At 52.9% G+C, this 19,872-nt stretch overlaps 4 protein-coding genes across 4 annotated transcripts; all 4 read right to left on the bottom strand.

Annotated features, from left to right (window-relative positions):
- Positions 1-549: 549 nt before the first annotated feature.
- Positions 550-2,057, bottom strand: CTAM01_07121 (ribose-phosphate diphosphokinase; the record flags this gene model as incomplete). Its single annotated transcript, XM_060523146.1, has 8 exons — positions 550-776; positions 844-881; positions 935-1,260; positions 1,354-1,448; positions 1,529-1,659; positions 1,750-1,776; positions 1,877-1,906; positions 1,981-2,057. 8 exons carry the CDS (start codon positions 2,055-2,057, stop codon positions 550-552), a joined length of 951 nt encoding a protein of 316 aa, XP_060382277.1.
- A 1,256-nt stretch (positions 2,058-3,313) lies between these two features.
- Positions 3,314-15,963, bottom strand: CTAM01_07120 (HECT-domain-containing protein; the record flags this gene model as incomplete). Its single annotated transcript, XM_060523145.1, has 7 exons — positions 3,314-3,408; positions 3,464-3,808; positions 3,870-7,799; positions 7,851-7,913; positions 7,968-8,513; positions 8,568-15,831; positions 15,916-15,963. The coding sequence occupies 7 exons, from the start codon at positions 15,961-15,963 to the stop codon at positions 3,314-3,316; spliced, it is 12,291 nt and encodes a 4,096-aa protein (XP_060382276.1).
- Positions 15,964-16,308: 345 nt separating this feature from the next.
- On the bottom strand, positions 16,309-16,723 carry CTAM01_07119 (uncharacterized protein; the record flags this gene model as incomplete). The annotated part of the gene is made up of 2 exons (XM_060523144.1): positions 16,309-16,395; positions 16,577-16,723. The coding sequence occupies 2 exons, from the start codon at positions 16,721-16,723 to the stop codon at positions 16,309-16,311; spliced, it is 234 nt and encodes a 77-aa protein (XP_060382275.1).
- A 2,089-nt stretch (positions 16,724-18,812) lies between these two features.
- On the bottom strand, positions 18,813-19,127 carry CTAM01_07118 (uncharacterized protein; the record flags this gene model as incomplete). The annotated part of the gene is made up of 1 exon (XM_060523143.1): positions 18,813-19,127. The coding sequence occupies one exon, from the start codon at positions 19,125-19,127 to the stop codon at positions 18,813-18,815; it is 315 nt and encodes a 104-aa protein (XP_060382274.1).
- Between the last annotated feature and the right edge of the window lie 745 nt (positions 19,128-19,872).

Raw genomic sequence — 19,872 nt, 5'->3', positions numbered from 1 at the left:
CACCTACCAATCAGCCTATCGTTACTCTGATGTTCATTATCCATCTCCGGAAGACACTACTGGAGTACCTATGAGCCTCTTAAGAAATCTCAGCCCTGCCCCGCACAAGATTCTGGGGTTGGACTGTCTAGATTTTCGTTCTCTTCCGGAGCGGGGGCTGTCAACGTTTGGTCTAGAGCTGGTATCAAGGCAGACCCACCGGACCCTGTGAATCTTTTGCGCCGCCAAATGACCGCAGAACCAAGGTATGTCACGCCTCATGTATGGAAAATTAGCGACATCACATGTACACGTAAGCGTTCTCGTAGAGAATCCATTTCGTTCTTTTATTTTAAATCTGCCGGTAAAGCCGAACTTTTCTCTAAAAGCAGGTCTTCCTGCCGGATTGAAAAAGGAAACCCGCAAAATGCCCGTTTGTACCGTACGCCCACCCCAATTTGGAAAAGGAAACCCCTCCCCCAATATGCCATGTGAAAATCCTCGAGGCTATTGCTGCTGCTGCTAGAATTGCTACTGAAACTCTTAAACCCTTCATCACGGAACCCCTCTCTAGACGGGAACGTGGTTGAAGAGGTAGCTGACGCTCTCGCCGTTGTGGGTGCGGCGGATGGCCTCGCCGAGGACCTGGCTGATGTCGATGACGCGCAGCTTGGGGCAGCGCTCAATCTTGTCGCCGAGGGGCACCGTGTTGGTGACGACGACGCGGGACAGGCAGCTCTTGTTGAGCGTCTCGACGGCATTACCGCTGAGGACGCCATGGGTGACGATAGCGATGACTGTTTTTTTTTTTCGTTCACTGTCAGTGCATGGCTCTTCACGTTATGGATACTAAAGACGACGTACCTTCACGCGCACCGCCGGTCTCGAGAGTCTCCGCAGCCCTGTGGCGACTGTTAGTGGTGCCAAAACATCATGTCACGAGGATTATACGAACTTGGCGAGGGTGCCGCAAGTGTCAGCCATGTCGTCGACCAGAATAGCGATCTTGTCAGTGACGTCTCCGACGAGAATCATGCGGCCGACAACGTTGGGGCGCGGGCGCTCCTTGTGGATGAGGGCGAAGCCGGTCTCCAGGCGATCGGCAATACCGGTGGCACGCTTGGCGCCGCCCGCGTCGGGACTGACGATGACGCAGTCCTCGACGTTCATGTTCTGTCTGATCCACTGAAGGACACTCGGCTCGGCGTACAGGTTGTCGACGGGGATGTTGAAGAATCCCTGGATCTGCGAGGCGTGAAGGTCCATCGTGATGACGTGGTTCTATGTTTGCGCCCATGAGGTCAGCTTAAGATGCTCTCTCCCTCTGTGCTTCGTCTCTCTTTCCTTCCCCCTCAAGAATTTCGGAGGACTTACGCAGCCGGAAACCTGCAGCATGTTCGCGACAAGCTTGGCGCTAATCGGAGCACGACTCTTGTCCTTCTTGTCCTGTCTAGCGTAAGGGAAGCAAGCTGTGTGTGTATCTCTAGTCAGCGAGCGTCCTTCCCCAACAATGCGACATCCCTATTGATCGTTCGGAGGGCAGACTGACGGATGACGGCGGTGATTCGGCGGGCAGACGCGGTTCTGCAGGCGTGGATCATGATGAGAAGCTCCATGAGCCCGTCGTTGATGTTGCCGGGCTCGCTGGATTGGACGATGAAGACATCTTCGTCGCGGACGCTCTCGCCAACGGTGACACAGTAGAGAAGTCAGCTTTACATGCCACTCAACGACCGGAGCCTGCCGGGGTTCGAGGGATCGTTCGCTAACCTCGTCTCTTGGTTGGAGTAGTTCAAGCTGTAAAGGCGCAAAAAAGCGGTCAATTAGATTTGTTCTCCAAAGAATGTCGCGCCTGCGCCGGAAGGGCACCAGGTCTTGAATAGAGGCAAAAGCTTACCTCATGGTCTTCGCAAGGGGAATGCCCAGTCTGCATTATTCGCAACCCTACGTCAGCGACCGCTTCTGCTTGCTTCGTTCCTCTATACCACGGAGGATTCATACCGCTGAGCGACCTTCTCGGACAATTCCCCATGGCTGCTGCCCTTGAGGAGCTTGATGTCGTTTGTCATATCCCCCATGAGACCGGTCGATGTGTGACGACAAGGGGAGAAAAAGGGAAAGAAGGATTTCGAGGAGGGGCAATCGGCCGACTATAAAGGAGTTGCTGCTGTTGCTGCGGCACCTTGCTGAGGTTTGGCAGGCTAAGGTACTGTCGGATCTGTCTGGACGAATCGAATCGCAGCGCGGGGTCACGATGGAGGGGTATGGCTATCGGTCGGTCGGTGTGGCGGTGTCACACACACTATGGTCGAGGTCGATTGGGGAGGCCTTTCTGGTGGTGATATGCGGTTGAGTGAGACAGCGGGATTGCCTTTTACGTGGGGTTGCAAGAGCAAAGAGTATGTGAACAGCTTTTACCGTGAGTAATGGCCGGGTCGGGTCTATCGTGTGCCTGTCCACTTGAGTATTCGCACCGGCTGGGATCGGAGTAGACTGCTTGGGAAAAAAAGTACGAAAAAAAAACTTAGTGCTTTGTCGGCAGTGTTCCGCAATCCCTGAGAGGTCAATATTATGTGGAGAAAGGCATGGATCCGTCTTCGGCTCTTGCTTTACTGGCAGACCTTGGCCTCTCAAGGCCTCTGTATTAGCTGCCTACCTTGCCTGATCCATGGGCGAATGCGATTAGCCAACATGCATACCCAAAGAAGAATGCTTCCCTCTACTATGTAACGACCAGAGCACCTTTTGAATTAGACTCAGCCATTTTGACGATAGAATTCGAAGTGGATCAAGGATCGGACTATCACCGATAATGGCTGCAATGCATGACCCGGATGCATCAGTTTCGTGCTGTCTATTGTTCAATCTGCCAACTACCTATAGAATATTTCTATTTTGGCCCACAGCCTGAAACCCAAGAATAAGTCACGGAACCAACACAGAGTGTTTATTTGGACTTTCCCCTGAACATTCGTGTGTTCATAATCATCTGACGAGCTTCGAATTGGATACTCTACATACTGGACCTCCATACCATCATCAGCCAGCTGAAGTTCCAAGCGGCCTGCACTCCGCAAAGAACCAACCGACGATTCGTAATATGAAGGCCTCAAAATCGAAAGAGGATAACGCAAGCAGACCTGACCTGGTACTTCCTAAGCCAAGGCCGAGAGAGTCGCCATAAGTATGTACATGTGGTTCGGCATTTATTCACAATGCCCTCCCACTCAAAAATCACGCCCGTCTCCCCCATTCCAATGTCCTGTGTCGCCTACCATCCATAATGCAAATGCTGACGTGACCGCAAAACTGTCTATCTTTGCTCGCTCCCTTCTTATGCAAAGCCGAAGTAGTCGCTTCCTGCTGTGATGGCCTTCATGAGTTGTTGACGAAGCATTTCGTAGTTCTCGTATTCAGGGAGATCAAGTTCTGTGACAATTGGTTAGTGGATGCATTTCAAACTTGGTTCCAAGGGATAACGTACGGTTGAAGCATGTGTGCGAGCTGGGAAGGCGCTCCTTGTTGCCATAGTCTCGATGGATGTTGAAGCGGTTGATACCATTCATACCCTCCAGCTCCTTGAATCCATTGAGAGGCACCTTACTGGTTCCAGTCACGAACTGCAGCAGCTTGGCGCGCTCCTCCTTGTCGAATGAACGGATCGCTCGCCAGAACCATTGGATCTGCGGTGATGACGGAGTGTAATTGTGGTATTCCGTGTTGCTCTTCCAGTCGTCAACGTCAATGTCGGGCAAGCCGGAGATGAGAAGTTCCAACTCCTGCTCGTTGAAAATGGAGATGAGATCCGCGGGAATGATATCATGGAATCCTAGTACAATAGTTAGCAAAATGTCTTCTTTTTCCAGTCTTGCTTGGGTAATCAGACTTACCCTTCAAGAAGTGTTCCATCTGTTCCTTAACAGATGACAGCAGCTTGTGCTCCACCACCAATCTCACGTAGTCATGCTTGTTCTCCTCGGTGACGGCGATGTCACGACCGCCGGGGCAAAGGTCAACAGTACGAGTCACGCCAAACTCATCGTCCTCCACCGAGAACGTCTCTGTGATGATGTCCGTGATGTCATTATCGAGCATCCACACCAAAGACTTGTAGTAATCCGGATCGAAAGATTCCATGTCCTTGACGGATACCGACTTGCCGAGAATACGCTTGTACACAGCGCGGCTGAAGTAACAGTCGAGAACCCGACCCTCATACAAGGCCTTTCCGATGATGCGACCAATGAACTTGAAGAACATGAGATGCTCGTCATTAATGCCACTCAACTTGTTGGGGTGGAATGTGGTACGGTCAGAGGAGACCGGAATGAAGAGTGCATAGTTGGCATCGAACATTTGCCTGGACAAGACCTGGAACCACTCGCGGGTTACACCTCCGGCGTCGACACCCTCCTCGTTGTGGAAGCGAATGTTGAGCTTGCCATACTTCATCTCGTCGCCGGTCTTGAAGTAAAGCGACTTGAAGGAGTCGTGGAAGACATGCTCGCGACGTACTGAGAGCTGCAACGCAGGGAACGACGGCCGTTGATTGTTACTGGAACGGCTGTGCACACTACGGTTGAAGTAATTGCGTTTGTTGTCGAACTCGAGAACCTTTGGATTCTTGACCAGAAGCGAAAACGTTCCGGACATGAGCTTCGGACTGTTGCGGACTAGCTCATTGAGGATGCGACGGTGGTCCTCGGTGAAGGTGAAGAAGAGGCCGGCCATGCGATTCTCCGGGGGCGGGCTTGATAGCAGCATCTCCTTGCTTGTCTGGTTCTGAGTCTGTGAGTCGTCGTTCATAGCGGTATTCTTGCAGACGACCATGAGCGATTCTATCAGTGGCAGAAGGATCGTTGCTACGTTAACCATGTTCTCCCGCTCACGGATAGCGCTGAGACAGGCGCTCAGTTTCTCCCACATCATGGAGAAGGTCGAGTTGTGGTACAGTGAAGTAACGAGATCCTGCTTTTCGTTGATGCTGGTCTCGGCATCTTCATCTGCCTTGTCACTCTTCTTCTTGTTGTCGAATAGGTGGTCGAGCGCCGTGAGAACACGGAGGAGCTTGTTCTGCTCAGAAGCACCGGGAGAAAACTTGGCAAGCGCAACACCTTGAATCTCGGTTCCCGACGTAGCCTTCTCAATATGAGGAAGCAGCTCATCGAGATCCGCGACAATGTTCTCACTCAAGACACGAGCTTGGCGGACCAGTTCCTGTCCGAATGTTGCCTTGGCGCCTGGAATAGCAGACAAGTTCTTGATAGCTGAGATGGTGTTTTGGAACGTCTTGGAGCTACATTCCCGAGCAACAAAGATCTTGATCACAAGAGTAAGATTGTGCGGCGGAATGATCGGAACCTGCATTTGGCGAGGCGCTTTCTGGGTTGTCGACTTGTCGGTGGTCTTCGCATTTTCGGCACTTTCACCCTTGGGCTCCTGGACTTCCACGTCGGCGGCAGTCTCGAGGATTGCGTTCTCAGCAGGTTGAGCGGCTGAGGCCGAAGCGGGATTGGCTTCCGCTGCACTTTCCGCTGCCTTCTTCTTGGCCTCCCGAGCAGCCTTCTCTAGAGCTTCCCGACGGCGTCGCTCCATCGTAGCCAATGGTACCGTAATCTTATTCAGTAAATCGGCGAGGTAGGCCATAACCACCGAGCTCTCCATCACCAAATCTCTGTCGAGAAGAGTGAGGAGTGAGTTGATTGCATACTTGTGGGCCTTGGAGTCCTTGGCCTTGGCCTTGCGGCTGAGTGTACGCTTGAGGGAAGATCCAACCGCCTCATGCTCTGTCAGGAAGAGCATGGGGATGTGAGGGTTCTTGGTGGAGAGATCTTGCAGCAGATCCAAGCACTGGTGGACGACCATGAGTGGTGATATCTCCGAGTTGGACTGCTGATGCACAGCAGCGCTCAGCGACGTCAGAGTCCGCTTAAGGTTCTGAGGGGTCTTGGGGTCTGCGTCCTTATCCTTAGACTTCTTGGCCTTCACAGAGAGTTGGCTGAAGCTGCGCTCAACAGCTTCCATGTCTGTGCTTCCTTCTTGTAGAATCAAGAGAATGGTGCTGATTACTTCGAGGCGATTTTGACGGTTTTCGCAGACATCGGCCAGAACACTGAAGAGGTAGTTGCGGATGGAGCCGATCTGGGAAATGAACATGAGCCGAAGCAGAGTAGCAACTCCTGGCTTGTCCAGCATCTGCACAACTGTCCGCCGCTGTACCTTGTTCTCGTTGGCTTCTCCCGATTCGACAGGTGGAGCACCTGGTCGTCGAGCAACGACAGGAGGGCTTCTGCCTGTGACAGCAGGGTGAGCGCTGTGTTGCTGGGCAAGCAGACGGGCCTGAGCGGCCATTTCAGGAGGCAAGTGGTCCATTATGTCCTCTCCTTGATCCATGAGAACTTGCTGTCGCAATTCAGGAGGGAATGTCAAGAGGATGCTTGCCGGGTCCATGTCCACTGCGATCTGGTCTTGGCCCGCGGTTGTCGCCTGGCGGCGCTGCTCATCTCTCTCTCGCCGGCGCGCATCCTGACGTTCTTGTTGAACGATTTCTAGTCGCAGATCCTCCGGGAGAGCGTCGAGGAACTCTTGGAAGACTTCACCCTGTTCGCCAGTGGCAGCCTCCTCTCGAGCTTGAGATCTCCTGGTGCTGACCGTTTGTGCGATGACTTCTTCTCTGAATTCCTCTGGTAGAGCCGCCAAATAATCAGGGTCAATACCGAGTTCAGTGACGTCGACTTCCTCTCCACGGATAGTTGTCATGACGCGACTAGCGTCGTCTGCCGTGTCTTCGGCCAGGGTCGCAGACGGCTCTTGTGTTTCGACCCCTTCCATGGCTTGCGAGCCAGCACTGTCAGTGTGGCTTTCTTGGGTTGATGCCAAATCACGCTCTCCGGCAGCAGCAGCGGCCTCCGCAGCGGCACGCTCTTGTTCTTCGCGCTCTTCCGCTTCTTTCTTTTCACGGGCTGCCTTTTCGTTGGCTTCCTTGGCCTCCAAGAGCCTCCGAGCTTCCTCTTCAAACTTTCTGCGCTCCTCTTCTCGCACTTTACGTCGCTCCTCTTCTTCGGCCTTGAGCTTCTTCTCATACTCCATTGCGGGAGGAACCAGCTTGGAGAGAAGGATATTGACAAGCTTCTGTGCTTTCTCGATGAAGTGAGCCCCGCCGAAAACCATGCGAGCTTCTTCTTGGTAACGCTCGAATGTCGATTCGGGGGTAAAGGCGACGGCCTGTTGAGGCTCGTGGTAAGTCGTCTCACGACGGCTGTCTGCCCGAGATTCGCGAGGGGCAACATGGTACTCCCTGACTTCGCCGCGTCCATTTTGAGTAATGGACAAGTGGACGGCAGATTGACCGTGTCGCATGACCGGAAGAGACGCGACGAGATCGTTGAGGATAGCGATTGGGCTGTTAGACAAATGCTGTACACCCGGACCAAAAATTTCAGGAGGCAGGCGCAAGCCAATCATACCAGAACCCGGCGCAGGGCGGGGTGATGCTTCACGGCCCTGGCCGTTTCGGCGCAGAAGAGGATTGACCCCGTCGTCGGCATTGTTAGGCACGGCATTCGGTCTGTGGCGGGGAGAGAAGTAGCTTCGGAAATCTGCAGGGCCTGTCAGCTGTTCGTTCTGCTGATAGACTGCATCAATGGAGGAGACCATACCGCCCAGAGGATCGCGGCCACCGCCAACCATGAAACCAGGGGGGAATGGGCTACGGTGTCCATGACGATGGCGATGAGCGTGTTGAGGCTGGCCTCCGAATGGCTCGACGACCAAAGTATCCCATCCGAGAGCAGAAGGGAGGTTGGAGGATTGGTGGTCATCTAGATGAGTGTTAGCAATCGTAGCATTCGTGGACAGCGAAAAAAACTTACGAGGGTAGGCCTCGTCATAGATGAGCTCGTCTTCTTCCATGTCTTCATCATCGTCTTCATCGTCTACGGCTTGTGTTAGAAAATTGCAGAAGAATAGGCCAAGCTGTCTGAACCTACCATCTTCATCACGACCATCATCAATGTAGTGATCTCCAAGGTCATCCATGTCGTCGCCGTCGTAGTCTTCTGGGTCCATGACTGCTCGGGCCAGATTTTCGATCATGTCCTCAGACTCCATGCCATGAACGTGAGCCTCTTCGCGGTCCTGGGCTTCCGCCTCATAATCAATGTCTTCATCGTCTTCCTCTTCTTCTTCCTCTGATTCACTCTCCCAATCCGAGGCGCCATCGTCCTCGAGAGGGTTGCCGTCTTCGTCGACAATCTCTTCCACAACGTCGAGGTGCTCTTCCATCTCATCCATGTCGTCAGAATCCATTTCGTCATCCTCGCTGTCATCGTCATCCTCATCCATGTCATCATCTTCGTCTCCCATGATGACCTCAACGACACCAGGATCCCCATGAAGGCCCTCGATGTGACCCATCTCACCCAATTCTTCGTCTTCGTCACTGACGCCATCTTCACCATCATCCGATACTTCTTCTTCGCCATAATCAAGCTCGTCGCCATAGTCATCGTCGTACATCTCTTCGTCGTCGTCCTCTACAACTTGAGTTAGTAATGGCATGCAAGTTCAGTCCAGTGCATGATACATACCGTCCTCATCGTCGGACTCGTCATCGCTTCCACGAGGCTCGAGCATACCAAGAGTAGAGTTACGGTAGAGATCCGGCGTTTCTTCGCGATCGTCATCCATGTCAGACATTGAAGATGTCGAGATGATGTCGTCTTCGGCGTTTTCGGGAAGAGATGTCGAGGGAAGGACATGGGAGCGGCTCAGTTCTTTGGCGGTATCTGTCAGAACGCGCAGAACTCTGAGGACATACTTAATGGCCCTCTTGACGCCAGCATGGCTCAGGTCGACTTCGGCGATAGAGGAAGTCAACTTGTCGAGGTAGCCCTTTTCGTACATCATCCTGCGTAACTGTGCTTGCGATCGTCCTTGGGGAGAGTCAAGTGCCCGTTGAGATGTCGTTTCCTTGTCCTTCTCGCCAATGATATGGTTCATCAGCTCGGCGAGACACTGCATCTTCAGGTAGCGAGTGTCAACAGGCTCTTCGGGTGTGGCGGCGCGCTCGTATGCCTTGAGAATAGTGTCCAAAACAAATTTCCGAACAAAAAGCAGATCGGGCTCGTCGTCGTATTCAAAGCGATCTCGTGTCTTGTCAATAACCTTTTCCCCTGTCTTGGCTACGAGCGCAACGAGAACTTGTTGGGCTTGGGCAGAGGTGGCGGCTTTCTTCTTTGATACAATGCTGTCTGCATTGTCGCTGAGATTGCCTTGGCACAAGAGGTCGTGGATGAGATAGTTGAGTACATTCGATCGAGGCTTGACGGGCGTGTTCGTTTGCAACGAGATGCTACGCTTGAAGTTGATGAACTCCACCTTGGTCTGATTGTAACTCTGGAGGAGCTCTGCGAGGCAGTTGAGCAGGAAGCACCGGTAGATGAAGTGAGGATGATCCTCGGCCCTGAAAACCGGCTTTGTGTACTTTTTATCCTTGTCCTTGTTATCGGCTGCATCCTGGTTGTCTGGCGTTGCCTCTTTAGAAGCGCTTTCTGTGGGAGCGCTTCCTGATGGCGCAATATTCTCCATGTCCTTCGAGACCTGTGGAGGCTCATTGTCATCCACTTCTCTGTATTTGAGCAGCTCGCACAGGAGGAAGTAAATGATGCCGTGGGGATTCTCGACCACCGGCCGTTTCAGCTCAGCTACTTGCTTAGGCGCGTCTGCCATTTCCTTGTCGTCCGTTTCTGTGGATTGCTTGACATCATGGATAGACAAGTCCTCCGTGGCCTGCACAGCGGGCTCGACGCTCGCCTCTTCCTCGTGGGCTTTGATTTTGGAACCAGAGTCGGGCTCCTTGAGTGCCAATTGTTGGGCACGGCTGCTACCCTCGCTCCCAGGAGTCCAACGAGACAGCTTGGTCATCTCATTGGTAATTTCAACAAATAGATCCGGGGACCGCAAAGCAAGAGGCGCCATGTTACGCAGGTATGTGCTGAGATCCAGGTTTCTCTGAGTTCGTTGAGGGTTGTCGAATAGGTTACGAATTTCAGCTCGCATGATTTGCTTCAGTGTCTCCTCGTCTTCGACAATGTGTCTCAGGATAGACATGATGCTGCCAGTCGTTTTGCTTTCTTTCAATCGTGCTGAACCAACACCCGCAAGCTGCTTGGCCATGGCAAACAGCCTCCCAAGGTTGTGCTTGTCTCCAACCTTTTGCGCCATGGCGGGCTTACGTGTCAAAATGACGATGACACGAAGTACAGAGGTTGCGAGTGTCTCCTCCTTCCCGAGGCCGGGAAGCAGCTCCAGAATTACATCCAGAAGCCTATTTCGCTGTTCAGCAGAAACAATCAAGTTGCGTTGAGGAAGCACAGCAGGCGCAATCGTCTCGCTATCATTGCTTGGAGGTTTCCATTGCGCTTCAATAGGCTGCTCATCGTATGACAGCAGAAGCTCGACGATCAACAGGATATACGGAATCCAGGGAGGGAGCTCTTTGTTTGAAGTCGACGACCCTTTCAAGTCGAGGAAAGATATGTACTCGTCCACCTTCTCTCTCAGAGTGTCAATGTTGCATTTGAAGAAACTCTTCTCTTGCATAAGCAGAGCCAGAAGATGGGCATAAGCAGCAATGCTGGTGCCATTCGACTTTGATTCGCTGTCGTCGAATGACAAGGAGGTCAACGCATTTGCCAGAGTCGCACCGACCTCATCCCGAGCATCGTCGTTCGGCTGGCGGAATACCATGGCACTAATTAGCTCAGACAGCTCGATGGCCGAGTGGGGATGAGCCCTGACAACGTCGAGAGACCTGTCGATGAGATTGCCTCGCAATTTTGATCGTTCTTCGTCGAGTTTCTCCTTGCTTGTCGTCTGAGTTTCGGTGCTAGCGCGGGCCTGTTCTTCGGTGGTAGCTGCTGGCGTGGAGGCATCGGGCCTCGCTTGGGATTCGCCAGCTATAGCAGGACGTCCGTCGCTGTTGCCATTCCACTCAGATGCTCTGTTTCCCAGGTCGCCCAGTACGGCATCACCGAGCAGACGGTCCAGCTCCGGAGTGACGAATTCCGGCGCCACGTCAACCGCCATAGCATCGACATCAGCGGGTGCAGCAGGTACTGGCGCTGTGTTGTCCGACTGACTGGTCTGGTTTGTTGGCTCAGGGCGTTCGGGATTGTAAGCATCTTCGGGCGGGACCGGGTTCCTTTGACCGGCCTTGCCAGCCTTGTGAGAACGGCAGTACTCCGTTGCAGAAGGTTGATTCCAGTTGGCTCTGAAGACAGCTTCGCGGGCCAACTCGACGTCTGCCCCATCCTCTTCAAGCAGACCGATCAGAGGGGTATGGGCCTGCCAGTTGAACAAGACTGTCGATTTCTTGAACAGCTCGACAGCCGGGGTGTTCCGAGATGGTTCTTGGTCACCCGCAGATATGATCTTGAGGATCTCAATCACCTTTGCTACTGCCTCCGGTCGCAACTTCTCGATCAGTGTTGACTCCCAAATCTCACGGATGACCGGGAGAACAGCCATTCGCACTTCAACAACAATTTGATGAGATATCGGCGTGTCTGGGCGTCTCTCGGCTGAACGAGGCAGGAGGCCAAACTGTGCGGTCGAGTCGGAAATGTTCTTACCGTTGACAAGAGCAGCAAAGAACTCGAAGATCTTTCCGAGGCCGAACGAGGCAACACGAGCGCTAGCAGTGGCCCCTACGTCTGAGTCTCCAGCGTCTTTGCAGATCTCGGCCGAAAACCGACGCACCATGGTCGTGAGAACCTGGAAACCACCCTGATCAAGGAAAGCAACAAGCACCGGGATGACGACCTGGACCGATGAACGTTCCCCTGATGCTCGAGTATTGTCCATCAACATCTCTGTCAATGTGTGAAGCATGATGATCCAGTAGTGGTACTCCTTGCCTGTAGGCTCAGCAGGGTCAACAGAAGGAGCCAGCTGCGCCAGGATCGTCCCTGACAATTCTCTGGCGATATCAATGTGCTTTGGACGTGAATAAGCATCGCGTTCACGTCTTGGGAAGAGAGCTTTGCCAAGTTGCTGGAAGAAGGGAAAGGTCGACGGAACCATTGAGTGGAGTAGGATGCGAAGGGTCTCGTAGTTTTTGTATCGGAACGTCGCTTGTTCTTGTTTTGTTGGTGTCTTGAGCTGGGTGCCAGGAGCTGTAGCAGGCACAGCAGCACTAGGCGCAGAATCCGACGGCTCGGCCGGGGCTGATGCCGCCTCGTTCTCGCCTTCGCCCTCGCCAACACTCTGAACTCCAGCGGCCCCGGTGATGGAAACCATAACGTCACTCCCAGGAGCTGGCCGCTTAGCCCACCAGTGTTGAGGAAGCACGTTATGCCCAGCACCCTCTTCTGCCAGCACAGCCTTCAGAAGCGGCCCCAGTGATTTGACTAATTCGAGATAGTAGTCAAAGACATTGATGGGATACAGCTGAACTGAGTTGGAGCGTGGCGAAGAGGTGAAACATTCATACAGTGTCTTGATCAGCGACTGCGCAGTAAGTAGTGCCTTGACCATTTTGTTGCCATTGAAAATGCGTTCTTGCACCGACGGGTCAAGGCTGCGTACTTCATCGAGGGTCATTCTGCCGTCGAGGCCGAGGAAAGGGTGAAAGTAGGGAGAGTCATTCTTGTACTCAGCCAAAGGTTTGAGTGTATCGACCGAAGCCTGTGCGCGCCTGAGTAGGGAGGGCAAGCCGAGAACCGGAGACTGTTCGACAAGCTGAGAAATGACCAGGTGCAGGGTTCGGGCTGCGTGAGAGTCGCAAAAGTCATGCGGCAAACTGGGCAGTTCTGCGACGTCTAGCAGTAGCTCAAGCCCTCCATGGGTAATGAAGTAAGCCTTGAGCGTATTGTTGTTGAGGTAAGCTGAGAGGAAGCTTGACAAGGCATAGACGTAGGGCGTTATGTCGTTGTAAGCTGTCGCAGACGTGGACGGCTCATCGGAACCCAGAGCTCCCTTCTGCGCCGTAATTTCCGTAGCATCTGACATTTCGACGTCAAGATTGTCGCCCCTCCCCTTTCCTTTGCCTTCTGTACCGAATTCAGTGGTAGGGTGCAGTACCAGGTCCTTGTACTTCTCATCCGCTGAAGGAGGGTTCTGTGAACCGTCGCTGATGTACAGTTTCGCGCCCCAGCCAGCAGTCTTGGCTTTGTAAATACCGAAGGATCTGACCCTAGCAACCATGTCGATCACAGCATTCGAGATCGGACGCCTCAAGTTAGGGTGGTGCCGGGCGAGTTCGTCAAAGCTGGCGCCCACATTGCTAGCGAGATGAGGGTCGGTTTCCATGGTATTGACGTGGGCAGGGCTCTCGAAGATTTCGAGAAACGACTCAAGAGCGCGAGAGGAGGCCACCATCTTCATTCCTGCATTATTCAAGCAAATGGAGTTGAGAACTTGTGGGACAACATTGATGGCGTCGGATGTTGGCAAGATGCCCTGAGCCAGAGGGCGACGCTCATGTGATTGGGCAATTTCTTCCTCAGGAGGCGGATGAGGCCGAGTATCAGCGTCGATTTGAATGGAAGCATTAGAGGATTCAGGGCTGCCTTCGTCATCCTCGTCGCGGTCTCTATTGTCTCGATCGGTGTTGTTCTCACCATTGTTGTCACCAGGATCAGCGGTGTCTGCCGTTTGCTCCTCAGCGTCCTGCGAAGGTGCGATGGTGGGCTGAGAGGTAACTGGATGGCCAGTGATGGCTTCCAAATAAGCGACGATGATTCCAGATTCAGAAATGGCAGCGAAGCTTGTAGGGTCATTGTTGATAAAGTCGCTGAGCACCGTGACAGTAGTCGTCCACAAGACGGATCCATAGCGCTTAGTATTCTGCATGATGTCTCGCAAGCTGGCCAACAGCTCCGATTTGTCAACAAGGTTACGGAGAAGTCGATCAGTGTTTCCGCCATAGGTGTAAGAGTTCGTCATCATGTGATGGACAAACTTGAGAACCCATTTCAGGGTCTGCTGTTGATTGTAGGGTATCTCATAGTCAACAACCTGGCAATAGTGTTCAGGTGTGTTGCCCTGTCCAGCTTGCACAAGTTGCTTTGCTTCGGCCACCGTTGTGACAAGGAGTTCGGAGATGGCATCAAGACCGGATCCGCTGAAGAACGATTGGAACGCATTCTGATACGTCCAAATCAGTCCGTCGAGGAAAGCCAGAATCATGGACTGATTGCGCTGGGCGACGTCAGACCTGATTTTAAGAATCTCCACCAGAATATCCATCAGTCCGGCCGTCACCATCTCAGCTCCTATTCTAGTAGACATGGCCAGGTGAGTCGTCAAAGAGAAAAGACTGGTACGCCACTCGTCGACTTCCGTGGTATGAATACCGCGGTCGGGTTCACTGGTCTTCATCCCTGCGACAGCCTTTCGGATGACGTATAAGAGAATTCCGTGGTTGACATTCGCATTCAGGGCCGACAAAACATCTTGGTATCTTGCAGCATAGTTTGAGATGACCTCAAGGAGGCCCAAGACAATTGACTGAAGCCACAGCGGTACTTGAATGGAACCATCGGCCGGCGGGTGAATTAGTTCCGCCAGTTGATAAGCCAACTGATAGCGTCGTGTTTCGTCGTTGTCATGACGCAGAACCTTCTCGACGAAGATCGTCTCCGGATGGATGAAGGCCAGGTTTGTGATGGCGAGTAGACGGACGGCAAGCGCTTCCTGTCGAGACTCCGCACCCCCAAGAAGAGCCTTGGCTACTCTCAGACGGTTGAGAATCTCATATTTGGCTGAGGCGGGCATATCCGCAGGACATCGTGCAAGGAGCTCGTAGATGGGCGTGGAGGCAACGACTGATTGCGGCAAATCGAAGATTCGCTGACTCGACTTGGTATGGTCATTGGCGACGATGGGGCTTCGTGTACTTAATGGCGAAGCCTCGTCAACGCCGGCCTGACGAGCGGATCTTGGAGTGTTATGCTGAGAGCCGGCTGTCGTGCTGCGCCTCAGAGGGGTCGGTGTAGAGGGCATGTTGGAACCAATGCGATCATGAGCCGTCGAGACAGGGTGGTCCTTTGCGATCGACGCCACGGTATAGGTGATCTTGATATCTCCCCATCCATTCCAGCGCCCATTGTCGGGTGTAAGAATAGACCCCAAGTCGTTGGCAAACATGGCTGCGGCGTTTTTATGGCTCGGGGCCTGAGGCTTTTCCTTGCCCTTGGCACTCGACGTGGGCGTAGCAGTAGCCAGCGAGTCTGAAAGACTGACGATCGGAGTCTTGGCGAAGGGCAGAGCGACGCTGTTCACGCGGTCGAGGTCGATCTGGTAGTGATTGCTCAGCAGAGCAGTGCTCACTGTGCGGGAGGCGCTTCCTATTCTCTTGACAGAAGCTTGGTAGCGCTGGGCCAACTCGGCGCTGACCTGCAGAGTTGCAAGAAGAAGCGACAGAACTGTAGTGTTGAGCAGCTTGTTCAGGACCATGCTACTAGAGTAGATGCTTCGGTTGCCGCAGTGCTGCAGGAGTATACGGGTGAACTTGAGGACAGCCTCGATCAGCTGCCTATCTCCATCTGCATTGTAGCCCAGCTTGACAAGACCATCATTGTCCCAGGTCTGGTCGCCATATTGTTCAGTCTTGGCGCCTTGGTTGAGGAGCAGATCGCGGCCGAAATCGCGGTTCTGGGGGCCCTGTTCCAGGTTGTAGGTGGTGCAGAAGCAGTCCAAGATGTCGTCGAATCGGTTGAGAAGAGGGATCCAGTGGTATAAATCACCTCTCGGGTAGGGCCATCTTGTCGGGAACTTGTGGAGGTGGTTTGGAAGGAGAGGCAAGGGTGTGGAGCATGCCGATGTGACAAAGTCCTTGAGCCATGGAGACTAGGAAAATGGTTAGTAACACTGGCCTGATTTGTACAACAAGAAGGAGAAGAGAAGAGAAGAGCAGGCAGAGAGATGGCTTACCAAAGTCTCGGCATGCTTGGGCTGCATCTGCTTCGTTATCTTCCCCATCGTGGGCGAGCGCGGCAGGGCCGCAGGTTCATATGTGCAGCCTTGCTAGCTAGCCCGCGTCGGAGTTTGAAGGTCTAGATAGCGCAGCCGGGTATCTCGTAGACGTTTGCGCGAACGGAACAGACGCGTCGCAAAAGAGGGTATCCCTTTACGGTATTATACAGTCGTGTAGAGGAAGAGGTCGACGGTCTGGTGTGTGTGGTCAAAACGTGAAAAGAAATCGACCAGGCGATGACGAGAAAGCTTGGGGTAGAAAGGCACAGAAGTGCGAGGCCGGGTGCAGGTCGTCCTCACGGGCTTCCGTGACAATAGCTTTGCCAAGCAATGTATGTTCGGGTCGTCCTGTTAAAAGTGCGTGTCGCTCAGATTCAAGATCGTAAAATCCTCGCGAGTAGCAGGCGGTGAGATCAAGCCGTCGATCGCAACGAGTGCCTAGTGTTGAAGGTAAGGTGGAAGGCGGGATGGGATGTTGGAGAGTGAGGTGGAAAAAGAAGTTGCAGATGTCAAATCGGCAAGGAAAGGTAGGTGCGGTTACAGTGGGCCCTTTGCGTAATAGCAAGGTAGGTAGAGGTAGCTTTGCCAGCTTGCTAGGCGTAAGGCACGGCTCACTCACTGTTTGGTTGGAGGTCATGTACGGGTGGTGGTCTGCCGCCTTGCGAGCGGTCAGACAACCAAAGGTGGGAGGAGCAGGCGGGCAGTTGCTGGGCTGGACACCTCCCCAGGCTTCGCACTGTCTTTTACCCGTGTTCATCCACATCATGAGCAGTGCTAATTATCTGTAGACACAGTGACCGCGGTTGTTTGTCTATCTTCGTTCCTACCTTACCTATGACGGGAGGATAGCGGGGAGGAGAGTGCACGGTTCAACTTAGATTTGTTGGCGGGACGCAGGCGGTAGTGTGGAGGCGGCATCAACAGCATCTTTGTCAAAGGTACGTACCGCGCCGCAAGGCGACCGGGCAGATGTGACCTTCCATACAGTACTCCGTAGGTACCTAATAAATCTCAATATTCTACTCGCTTCTGGAACCAGTTTCTGCCTTTACCTTCCATTACCTAAGGTAAGGCATGGCAAGGCAGGCAGGCCAACACAATCGTAATGCTGTTCTGATGCCTACCACAAAGTCAACACAATCAGATCATGAATGAGTTACAATCCGCAAGATAATGTACATTTCATTTTGCCCAATCACCAATCTTACTCATGCTGGTACACGAAGGTTGTATAAGGTTCCTTTGCGAATGTACATTTGGCAAAGGAAAAATTTCATTTCCTTACATGATGGCACTTTACGTACTGGAGATTTATGACAGCATTCAGCGTCAAACAAGTGGACTCTTAATACCTTAGCAACGGGGCTTCTAAAGTCTGGATCTCCTTACTAGACTATTATCCCCACTTCACGATGACAATAAACGTGTGCAGTGTTGATGATGCGCAAAAGTCGGAGGGTCTGGCCAGCGGTAGATTGAAAGAAAATTTCTCCATCGCCTTTTGGGAAGTAATGCCTTCCTCGACAGATTTCTCACGCAGAACTCTAACAACTGCTCTCCTCTCGTAATAGACCTGTGATGGCCGGAAGGCACTTCTAGCTCACGTCAAACAACTCAGTCACTGCCAACACATGGCATGCTGATTTCCAGAGGCTGTCGCTCCTCCACGTGGCTGGTCTGCCGAGAATGCACGTGTCAATGTAAGGTATTGGGGCTTTAAAGCCTCAATTGACCGAGCAGATGTTGATTTACGCTGGGCCTCAAATCTCATTTTCCAATAGAGGGCTTGAGAAAATGTAAACCAGAGTATCTATCTGGCTCTTCAGATTGAACTCTCCGGGCAAAACAACGATCTCCCCGTCTCGAGCACGATATATCAGAAGTGACATTAAGCGGTGTTTTTTTTTTTTAGGTAAGTGAGGGATGAATGGACAGTGTTTGGATCGACATCGAAAGTAGAGCACCGCGAAAATATCAAACGTCAAGTCACAAATGTGATGAGTCCTGCCCATCTGTTTTCATCAGGTTCTCATTACGACGAGTCCCGCGACCTGCGACATTTATGCTTGTGGCTCAGCTTGCACAGAAGACTTGGGGCAGCCGATATAAAAGGCCTGGGTTGCATTCCAGTTCATCCACACCAAGACACCAACCGGTGCTTGGTCCGAGGTTGGTAAAAATAGGATCCAAGCGTGCCAGGCATGCCAGACGAGCCATTTGAGACCCAGGAAGACCCAGTATGAATACCTAGCTGCCAATGTTAACATTCGGATCAAATTGACCGAACCCGACCTGAAGGCATCAGAAGCATAGTGACTACTGAGCCCCGACGATGAGTGAGGAAACCGGCCTCGGTGTCGTTGTCCCCCGAACCCGGGTGCAACCCGACCAACAAACAGGCGGCGTAACGCCGGGTCTGCGGGCGGGCGGCCGGCCTTCTTAGAGTTGGAAAAAGGGGGAAGGGCACCAGGGGTTGAAAAGATCTACCCCCGATTGCAACGGCGCGAGAGATGCGCAGATCATAACGTTCCAACGGGGAAAGGCTGGCGCTACCAAGAGTCTACTCAGTGTACACAGCCAAACAGTGGTAAAGAGCAAGTACTGAATAAGTAACCACCTCACACAAATGCTTTGCCTCGGATGGCCAACCATCAAGCCAGTCCAACTTTCCACGCCATCCAAGAAACTTGTGCTGCAGGGGCAGCGGCTGTTGGACTGAACGAAACTCTTTAAAGACAAGGTCGTCTCGGAAGACGCGCACACATCCACAAAACAAAGAGCCAAGATGGCAGATAAACAAATAATACTGTGTAGCGACGGCTGAACAGTAAGTTCATATCATTCTAAGCTATTGCTCACATGAGATGATGAGGTAAAGGATGCCCCAAACTTCCAAAGATCGGACGAGAATCGGGATGACTCAGAAAGGGCAATTCAAGCTCTCGTTTTGACGAGATTGAAGCTCCCAAAACGGATAACGAGATGCTATTGGAGACTCCCCGTCCCAAGATAGAAAGCTTTGGGACAGTGCCGTCGTATCTGATATTATTATCGCATATTGACATGTCTTTCTGGACACGCACCTGATAAGAGTGACTTAGCGAGAGTGACAGAGGCAGCAAAAGGCGTTGAAGAGGCTGGAAAAGGTGTGGGAGGTGGTGGGCAATCATTAAGAAACATCAGCTTCCCTGCCGTGTCGATCCCAGCAATTTCCTTTTGGCTGGCATTTTCAGAGGAGAGCCCCCTGTCATTGATGGCATTTGGGGCTGGCAAGCCCACTGTCCTGCGCTCCGGGTGAGGAACTCAGGAACTCACGGCATCCAGACTTGCAACTTTGCAAGACGCCCCCCTCGTGCAGCCCCCCCGAAACAGAGAGCGATCCCGTTCCGCAGCGGCGCGCTAAGCTACCAGTGGTTGGCCCGGTCCCTCACCTTTTGCCTCCCCCTGGCCCCCAAAAGTTGACTGGACTCCGTACGCTAGAATTGAACGTTCGTCTGTGGTGGACCTCGAGGAGTGCTGAGGGTCGATTATTTGGGCGAATACGGACGGGACTTGAGTATTCTCAGCCACCGTTCGGGGGTCTACTTCCAGGTCCCATTCAGGTAGGTGGATTAGCTTAAGTACTGTGTCACGTTGAATCAGAGAAAAGATACATCTGAAAGGGGTCCCCCCCATCTGCGGTGAGGCTCGGGCAGCTTCATTCATTCAATTCAATTCCCCATCCCATCCCCCCATGCCCGGTGCCCCCCCAGCCAGGAAATAGGAAAGAAAAAAAAGGGAGAGTGAGAGGCACGACTTGCGCGCCACAACCGATCCTCGACTGTCAATCCTCGACCCTCGACCTTGACCTACTCGCCTTCTCGATTCCCCGTCTTCCGTCCTGACAAGCTCAGAGACGAACAACCACACACACAA

The sequence above is a fragment of the Colletotrichum tamarilloi genome (genome assembly GCF_030869305.1).
Source record: "Colletotrichum tamarilloi strain Tom-12 chromosome Unknown Scaffold_21.1, whole genome shotgun sequence".
Lineage (NCBI taxonomy): Eukaryota > Fungi > Ascomycota > Sordariomycetes > Glomerellales > Glomerellaceae > Colletotrichum > Colletotrichum tamarilloi.
This window is presented reverse-complemented; position numbering and strand designations above follow the sequence as displayed.